Here is a 9,647-nt window from a genome sequence, read left to right on the forward strand (position 1 = left end):
TATGTGACCCGTGTTGGCAAAATGAGTCGGAATGCGCACGGGCTAATTACGAGCTACAGGCAAATCAAGTCAAAAATGTCGATTTTGGTCGAATTTGAAGTTTTCACAAAAATGAGTTAGTTAAGCCCTCGTCTAGCCATCCAAATAGCAATTAAACATATAAAAATCTTTATTTGTATGTGCCTTTCCTAGGAGTGCCTTTCCTTTGTCCACGAAAAATGCAGTTTTTCTCTGCTCACGTCACCACTCGCGTTTCCCCTCAGCACAAGTTTGATATCGTTTTGAAGCGCAGCATTCCAACTTTGTGAATATATTAATAGCGAATTTTTGATGGCAAGAGTCTGAACCAATGAAATGTGATTTTCAAACTCATGCTGAATTAAACAAATCGAACTTACTCGCGCTGACTGACAGATCCGAAGCGTGCGCACAAAGACGCCTCAGACAGCGCACAATCCCAAAATACACATTTAAACAGAATTACAGTACTTCAAAATATTGAAAAAAATAGAACATATATTTTTTTCCTATAGATATTTGGTGTTGATGAGGTGTGTGAGTCAAATTAGGAGTTATTAACAGGGATTTTAAGATATGGTTTTTAGGTGATTTTTTTTTTGGAACCTTCAGAGAACTCAATTTTTCTCAAAATTGACTTTATCTGACTCTATCGACTTCAAACAGGTGTAGCTCATGCATTTGCAATCACTTTGAAGGTTTTTTAATAGAGATTGAAGATAACAATAACTAATTTTTGAACATTTGCTCATTGCGACTCATTTTGCCAGCAAGTGTCACATATACTGTATGTTGCTTATAAAAAAATTTTATGAATGAAAAAGATATTTATAATCAATGGTGTAGTTTAAGCATCTAGCAATGTATTGAACATAAATCAATTTAGTGTGGGTATTTGTTGATAAAAAGGGATGAAAAAAAATGGAAACACATCAACAGCAGCACCACACAAAGCACGCAACAATGGTCTACCACTATGTCCATGGACTTCATATGTCCATAGACAATTGTTGGGACGTTTAGGGTAGATGATCAGTAATTTAGGGGAGTCTTAAGGAGAGAAAAGAGAAAGGGCAATGGGATAACCCAATTTCTTCTCTCTTTGTTCTGAGATGACTTCCGTGTGAGGGCTAACGAAGCCCTGCAGCTCCTTGCTATTCTCGTTGCCATATGCCAAACGAGGGAAAGGGCTGCATGGGAATGCTGAAACGCTCCATTAATGATGCCCGTTTTCCCTATCTATCTGTCTAACTCTCAAGATGGACGCGTTATTCTCCACCCACTTCCTCGAACCAAAAAAATTCCTGCTCAAAAATGTCTTTGCTCATCATTTCATGTTGTTTTCCCTTCCTTCTCGCCATCTCTCCCTGTTAATCGCCTTCCATTTTCCTCTTTCTCAGCTTCCACTTTATGTGGTTCTTCTTGCTTTTGCACTTTTGCACAACATATACATACATATATACATATATTTTTTTGTTCAGTCGCTATGAAAATGCCGTTTGAATATGTATTGCGGATAGCTTAGGCTATTGCCAATGGTGAGCCGCTATGCATAATGCAGCTCTCTCAGTCGCTCATCTGCATTTGCTTAGACACACACTCTCTCGCATGCACACGCATAGATCTTCACACCCTGTCCCCAAAGAAATCTGCACACAATCTCTCTTCCGATCACTCTGTCTCACCTACATAAACATGTCTAAATGCAGACGCATATTTTTGGGACGCGCAACTGTTCGACAACAACGCAATTCAACCATCCATTTGCCTCCGAGCCTTCCAATTAATTTATTCGCAGATTGTTCAAGGGCCATTTCCGCTGTCAAGCCTGTCTGTATCGCGCTACAACGCTGCATATTTTTTTAACAGCTTCCAGTGTCATAATGTTTTCTTTAACCTTTTAAAATGACTCATGAGATTAAAAGAGAGAGGGGCTGACTTTCTTCCTCCTTTGTTTTTTATACCTTTCCTCAGACAAGCCACTTATCAAACCGATAATCATTTATGCACGGCGCAGTCAAGGAAAAATCAATACTACAGGTGCTGAGTAACTTCCAGCTGAATCTAAAGTCAGCCCTACACTGCATCCAGTTATAAATGGGTTTACGATAGCAAGAATGAGGCGTGTGTGTGTGTCGGGCATTTCTTCATAGCTAGGCTGAGGAGGACACATGTACACTTGGTGTTTAGATTACATTTGTTCTGGTATATTAGAGTAAATCTTGCCTGCCACTGTTGTCCCTGTGATTGTTCAGTGCTTTGCGTGAGTGAGCTAGAGTGGATTGGAAACCAGTCACATGTAACCTCCCACATTTGTATGGCAGTCTCTTTGAGAAGAGGGAGAGAGAAAAGTGTGAGACAAATCTATACATTTGGTTAAATAATTAGCATTTTGCATACATCTATCTTGTTCACATTATAATGAATCAAATATATGATGTGATCATGATCATGTTAGAGACTGAGGTTGATGAGTCTCTTCCTTTCTAATCTCAGTTTGAAGGGGTTGGATTTTTAAATGGGTAAGGGATCTCTACCCCCTTATTTTCGCAGTACTGCAGCGTCAGGGAAAAAAGAAAACATTTTCAGCATTTGCCGAAGTAGCTCAGACTTCAAAGGGATGATTTTGGAGGTTGGGTGTCTGTAACAAATTTGACAGAATCTCGTGTGTTTCAGGGTAGTTTATAAACTGTAGTTTGAATAGTTTATAAACTGCCCCTTTTCTGGCCATTCTTCACCTCTAAGTGAGATGCAGGTATATTAAAATGTAAATTGTCCTTGTCATTCTTAAAAATAAAGGTTCTTTATTGGTATCTATGGATCAATGAAGAAACTTTACCATCCAAAGTACCTTTCCACTGAACAAAAAGTCCTTTAAAGTGTAAAAAGGTTATTTGGATGTTCAAAACCTAAGAAAAAAATACTCAGAACCCTTTACTTTTTGTCATTATTATTTTTTAAACTGCTCTAAAGTTGCTTTGATACTAATATGACAGTGAAATTTACTCCACTCTGTGGGTGGATGTAACAATATCAGAGATAAATCATGTCCACACACATTATTTACTAATAGGAGAGAACAGGAGTGTTGTAACACAAGGTGAGTAACACCATCATTTTAGCAATTATAAAGAGGTAAGCTACACTAATAAAATCACTAGCCACCACCCTCCTGGAGTGCAGTGAGAAAGTCTCTGTGGAAAATATATATAAAGGATTTACAAGACAAAGAAAAGTGGAATAGCACATCTGATTTATAGTTTGATTCGTGAACATTTTAATGGATGTTGACATTATATGACAGACATAGGCTAGGCTAATCTTAATCAAATCAGAAGTTTCTTGTATATTCATACGGTTTAACTACTTTCATTTGTAAAGTACATATGAACATACTATATCAAAGTTTGAGACACACAGCACCAAAAAAGAGGGGGGAAAAGACTCGAGGGTGGCAACACTCCACATTTGCGTTCAAAAACAGACGTAGGCTACCGCAAAGAAAGTAAACAAAACGCAAGGACCTTATTTCTATTAGTGAAACACCGAATGGAATCCAAAGAGGTGAGGAGCTGGTTTTACATTGCAGTGAACTACTTCTAACATGACACGCCGACTTAAATAGAAAGTCAGAAACTTACCAGACAAAGACGTTTGACGAATTGATCGTAAAACGTAGGCTAAGTACGCCTCTTTAGTGTGGCACTGGACAGTACGCGAAATAAGCAACTTTCAGAGGTGTCGACTTTTTAAAAGTAATTTTTGCCAGTAATTTTCAGTGCGCAATATGTTGAGGACCTCTCGCCACTTGCATATTTTTCTATCCGCCATCTTAAAGAAATAGTTGACATAAAAAAAAAAAAAATTGTTGTCATTACTCACCCTGTTGTCTCACAAACCCATATCACTTTTTTTTCTTCTATCGAACTGAAAAAAAGACGTTTAACAGATTGTTGACGCTAGTCATACAATCTTCTCCATACAATTAAAGTGAATGATAATAATTAACCGTACACTATGTTATTAGAGACGTTTTATACAAAGCAGTACATTTGTTGTGTTGTGCTGGTGATTATATTCGTGATATTTAAATATATAATAAAAGGATATTGACAGTTGTGTTGTTTTCCCATCCACAATGATCGTAAGGTAACGGAAAGCGCTCGAGCAGTGTACTGTTGCTATGGTTACCGCTACTTCTGTTCCTGAGCGAATTTATAGTAGCCTAGCTAACTTTTGTTGTTACTAAATAGTTCACTGAAAACGATTTTGAAACATACAATATATGTACTTGGATTATAAAAAGATTACATAGTTTTAAGACCTCCAACCTTTTGATTGGATGTTTTGGGAGGGTTCAAGCCAAGGGATAGTTCACCCAAAAATGAAAATTCTGTCATTATTTTACACACCCTCTAGTTGTTTCAAACCTGTATGAATTTCTTTCTTTTGCTGAACACAAAGGAAAATATTTTGAAAAAATGTTAGTAACCATTGACCACTGACTTCCATAGTATCTATTTTACATACTATGGAAGTCAATGGTGCCTATCAACTGTTTGGTTACCCGTATTCTTCAAAATATATTCTTTTGAGTTCAGCAGAAGAAAGAACTTCATAGGTTTGGGACAACTTGAGAGAGTGAGTAGCCTAAATGATGACAGATGATTTTCATTTTTTGGGTGAACTATCCCTTTAAATAAGGGAGTCAGACCCCCAACGATTCGCGCCCTGTTACTGCATGTCACATTATTCTGACTCTTGATAGAACGGTTGCTTTGCGCACGGTGTCCGACTGGATGGACAAGTGGCCCCGACGTGTCGCGTGCAGCAGGTGCTCCAGAGGCAAGAAGTGTTTGTTCACGCGCTTAACTCACCGGCACACGAGCTCTGAAAGGAGAACAGCGGTCACCTGTCGAAGCGGAACGCGAGAGTGACACAAAGATTTTTATTTTGACCGCACTTCAGCTGAAATGGCAGGTGGAGCGGCGGGTGTGATTTTAGGTGGAGGGAAAAAATAGCACGGCGCTTAACCCAGTAAATCTCACCGGTTGCGTTTGTGACATCAATTTTCTTTTGAGTTTGAAGGGTCTAAAAAAAGTTAATGATGTATTTTACACCGAGTACAGACTGTCTTGATGTTATATGGATATTTTAGTTACTTGACTGGTGTAAATAGTCACATGACCAGAGCTGTTTAATTCCATAAAAGGAAGCATGCCGTTAGAAACTATTTGCTAATGTATTAATACTTCAAGAGTCTATTATTAAACAACAACAAATTAAAAAGAAATATAGATTGATTAGCCTATTGGCTATGTCTTTATCCCCACAATTGCCTATAAAATATAAAAATTGTTACTTTATTGATCAACTGAGCAGTTTTTGACTCTGCATGTTTCCCGTCGGTTACAGGAATAAAACACATTCTTTGACTAACTTTTTTTGTAGGGAAAAAATAAGTTTGTTTCATTGGACTTTGCAGTGAGTGAAATCATTTGACTGGGATTTTTTTTTTTCTTTTTTTTTCAGTTAGGAACATTCATAATTTGTGGGGGGTAAAAAAAAAAAAATCACTGAGAGGACAAACCTGTTCAATATAAACCATCTTGTTTTCAAGTAGAAAAGTTCAAGTATACAGATTACACAGTTTATGAGAGTAACATGTGTTTATAACTGTGACTCATGCTGCTATCACACGAGGCTTTACTCTTTATTTTTATAGAGGAAGTATCGTATTATAATGAACACTGTGTCATGGAAAGAAGAGAGGAACAGGTGTATATGACGAGTATAGCGAAATAGAGAGACAGACAGATCCACAATGAGAGAGAGAGAGAGAGAGAGAGAGAGAGAGAGAAATAAATGGAGTCCTTATGGCCAATGACCTGATTTACTTTTGGAGTGGGGGATGCGGCAGATCTCCTACTAATTGCGCAGCTGGGAAGAACAGGGGATTTGATGGGGGGAAAAGAGAAAGGAAACCAATTTTGCATATTTCTATGAGGGGGAGACCGGGTGGGATGGAGGTGTCCTGATGTGAGGAGCAGGTTTGACATTGCGAGCAGTTTGGAGGTGAAATCGCATGAAAGTGGGCAAATATTTTTTCTTTTTTAAAATGCTTAGATATTTCTGTTGTGGCTGATGTTAGACATACACATGGTAATTATTATTATTAATAATAATATGTTTCACTCTGAAAGGGTTTGATGTGTTGGACGTGGCAAGCTCCTTTCAATCACATTTTAATTTAGGCAAATGTTCAGGAAATCGGATCAGACCGGATAATATCGCAGCCACCACACAAATATGACGACCTGACGACTGCTGATCCTTAAAATAAATATTGAACAGACACAGATACACACACGCGAACACACCATCTCTTTATTCATTATTTAATATCCAAGCAAATATGTCATAAATAAAATTATTAAAGCTACAAAAAAAAAAAAAAAAACATTTATTTGATATTTCAAAAAAAAAAAAGAAAAAAAGAAAAAGTGACCTATCACAAAGAGTATACAACATCTGGATATTAAGGGATTAATTCTAAAATTTTATATTCTATAGGGCCTGCTAAAGCCAACACAATTAAAAGCCTTCCAATAAACTAAGTCTTTCTTAATCAGTTTAATAATAGTATTTGCTATTATTGTTGTTCATAATAATAATATACTAACTGTTATTATTTTTTATCAAATTATTACTTCCATGCAAATAAGAACATATATTTCCACATACAATACTGCAGCATCCCTCGGTGCCTTTTTCATCTCATTTAGTTTTTCCATAAAAAGACAAGCTGACCCTCGAGACGACAATTTACCCTGGATCCGGTTTCCCAGCCCGGGGTTCAGGTGTGAAGGCAGGGGGGGTGATATGCTACAACTTGCCCGGGTCACGATAATGCATAATAATACATTTAAAATGGCTGATCATTTCTAAACAAAAACGACTGAAATATGTTCGTATGACAACATACAATTATTTCGGGAAACGTGGAAAAAAGGTTTTTAAGGAGAAACGTTTCTACATTCCTTGAAAGTGAAAAAGATGGAGGCGCGGCCCTCTCGGAAAAATACGCAGTCCTAATGCATATGCATGTATGATAATTGATGTGCGTTTTACATCTCCTATCGACCGTGTCATCAGAGCTTAAGATACATGATAAGAAATATATTGTGGGAATTACAGAAAACACATAACTATGAGAATGAGAAAATAAAAGGAAAACATGACAAAAATAAGTTTGTTGCGACCTCCATATCCCGTTTTTACGCACTTTACGCCCTACTGCACCCTTCCTCCCCCATACAAGAACACACACAAACATACACAAACACAGATTAATACACACCACAGTTCTCTTTCACAAACCCACACACACACACTGGAAGAGAGGCAGAATAATTCTGACCTTACATCCCCGTTAAAATGACATTGTAAATTAAAATATATACAAATCAAAATGTCTTTTCAAGCATCAAAACTCAAGCATTTGCATTTGAATTGTTTGTGGGCAAATAAAAAGCCACACTTGACGAAGCAATATCAGATAAAGAACACTTCAAAACAGGCGCACACGTTTTGAAAAGTGGTTTCATCCAAAAAATATTTTTAGGGAAAAAAATATGAGCAAAAACTGAAAGCATATCTCCAAGGCTGGAGGGTGAGGAAAGGAGGGGTGTATATGCTGTGAGGTGTCAAAAACAAAATTGTTGAGAAGACATCATGACAGAAATTGATGCGTAAAACTAATTAAATGAGCAAATAAACAACCTAAATTATGATCAAAATAAACCACATCTTCGTTTCGCATTTATACAGATTCAAATGTGCCATATCAAACCCACCATCAGCACAGTCAAACCAGGAATCTGTTGGCATAGAAAATGGAGGACCACTAATTGCACCAGTGCTAATTGGAAATGAGGCTGCATAAGCCATTCTATTTTTCACAAGATCTATGCAGATATATTCACCCTCTATCACAGACGCATGCACTTTTACTACAAAATACCTATTATTATTTTCCCTAAAAGCATAAAACAGCATGTTACTACAGTATAAACAACGAACAGACCTATTCAAATCCAGGGAAAATTACATTCTTATTCTAGCGCAGTAAAAAAAAAAAAAAAAAGTACCAAGAAAAAAAATTACACCTCACTTTGTACAACTCTACTTTTTTCCAACAACAGAAGGCCAAAAGTGTATGGCAAATGCACACGACCGATCTAAAAATCTGCTCCCGTTCTACATATTCATAACTCAACAGCATATTCATATCTTGCATACAAATCATGCTATCTCCCCCATCTTTGCGCACGGGAACATGCAGATCCTACAGCCTCATAATCTTCTGTTCGTCGACTAGAGAGACAATTTTCCACATTTTACTGAACTAAAAACATTTTGAATGAAGTTGTATATTAGTTTTGGAGGGAAAGAAACTTCCTAAAACCCAGATATGTGCGCGCACAATAAAATAACATTGAAACTCCCTGCACTGAACTTGGAACAGTGCAATTTTAGTGCAAACAAATTACCACTTAATTTAATTCAATTAATTGTGCAGTTATTTTTCCACAAGTCAAAAAGCAGCAATAAAAAATAAACTGACTACGTACCTTCTTGAAAAGAATACAGCAGGAGTAAAGTTACCAGCCACATGCCATAAATAGCAGGTATATTTCTCAGGAATGTTTTGCAATCCCGACGTGTGCACTGTGCAGTATTCGGCCAGGCGAGGCTCCGTGCAGGAGTGGTGACGATGCTCCCCGGCGATCTCTCCAGCCCTAGTCCCGTACTCGTCAGCGCCGAGAAGCGGGGAAGACTTTGGTCCCGCCTCTCGTACCCTCCCCTCCGCGGGACCGTCATCCGAACGGCCCCTCCTTCGGTAGTCTAATGGTACGGCGAGATGGAGAGGTGCTGGTGCGGGGCCAGAGAGAGACGCGGCGAGGACGGCGCGCGGAGTTTTGTTGGTGGGGGTGGGATGAGTGCATCAGAGAGGACAGGACTTAACATGTTGTTGTTGTTGTTGTTGTTGTGAGCGGTCCACGTGGCTGGAGTCAGCCGGGGCATTCTGTGGCGCACCTGGGAACTAAACGACTGCTTTTTTACGCACGGCGGATCACTTTTCGCGATGTCAACGGCTTACCTTTTATCGTCAGAAATCTTGCATTGACGCTGAGAAAACAGCTTAAACCATGTGTGGTCTCCCAGCCAGATCTTAGGCACTTTTTAACAGGACGGAAAACCAGCATGACCAAGTCTGGGAGACCACCTTACACCAGTCAAGACCCGCAAATCAAACCCTGTTTTTTTTTTTTCGGTAGGGCTGAGAGTTATTTTAAAGTAAAGTTCGTGTAAATGTTGTGCGCAAAACGCTCCGCGTATGTTCTTTATTTCGCTAATCTTTGAGTGACACGCGTGCGTCCTCAGAGACACAGAACGAGACCCTGTCACGCTCTCTCCATACATTAACGTATGTGAATGAGGGAGAACGCGTGCTTCAGAGGCGCACCGAAGAATGTCTGAATCGCCGGCATTGTTCCGCGCTCAAAATGAGAGGAATGACATGCGAAGGGCGTATCGTGTATTGTCTAGAGTGGTGGATAATGCTT

The 9,647-nt window shown here is 38.6% G+C and overlaps 1 protein-coding gene across 5 annotated transcripts in view; it reads right to left on the reverse strand.

Annotated features, from left to right (window-relative positions):
* LOC127495953 (cell adhesion molecule DSCAML1) overlaps positions 1–9,647 on the reverse strand; it is a 135,239-nt gene extending 125,592 nt beyond the window's left edge. For 2 of the 5 annotated variants that reach the window (XM_051863426.1, XM_051863425.1), the window contains exon 1: positions 8,652–9,325. In XM_051863426.1, the coding sequence (XP_051719386.1) occupies positions 8,652–8,901 (250 nt within the window). In that variant the 5' untranslated portion in view covers positions 8,902–9,325. Of the gene's footprint in view, positions 1–8,651 lie in introns of all 5 variants that reach the window. The other 3 variants (XM_051863424.1, XM_051863427.1, XM_051863428.1) reach the window with 3 other exon arrangements.

This window comes from Ctenopharyngodon idella, chromosome 15, assembly GCF_019924925.1.
Source record: "Ctenopharyngodon idella isolate HZGC_01 chromosome 15, HZGC01, whole genome shotgun sequence".
In the NCBI taxonomy this organism is placed as follows: domain Eukaryota; kingdom Metazoa; phylum Chordata; class Actinopteri; order Cypriniformes; family Xenocyprididae; genus Ctenopharyngodon; species Ctenopharyngodon idella.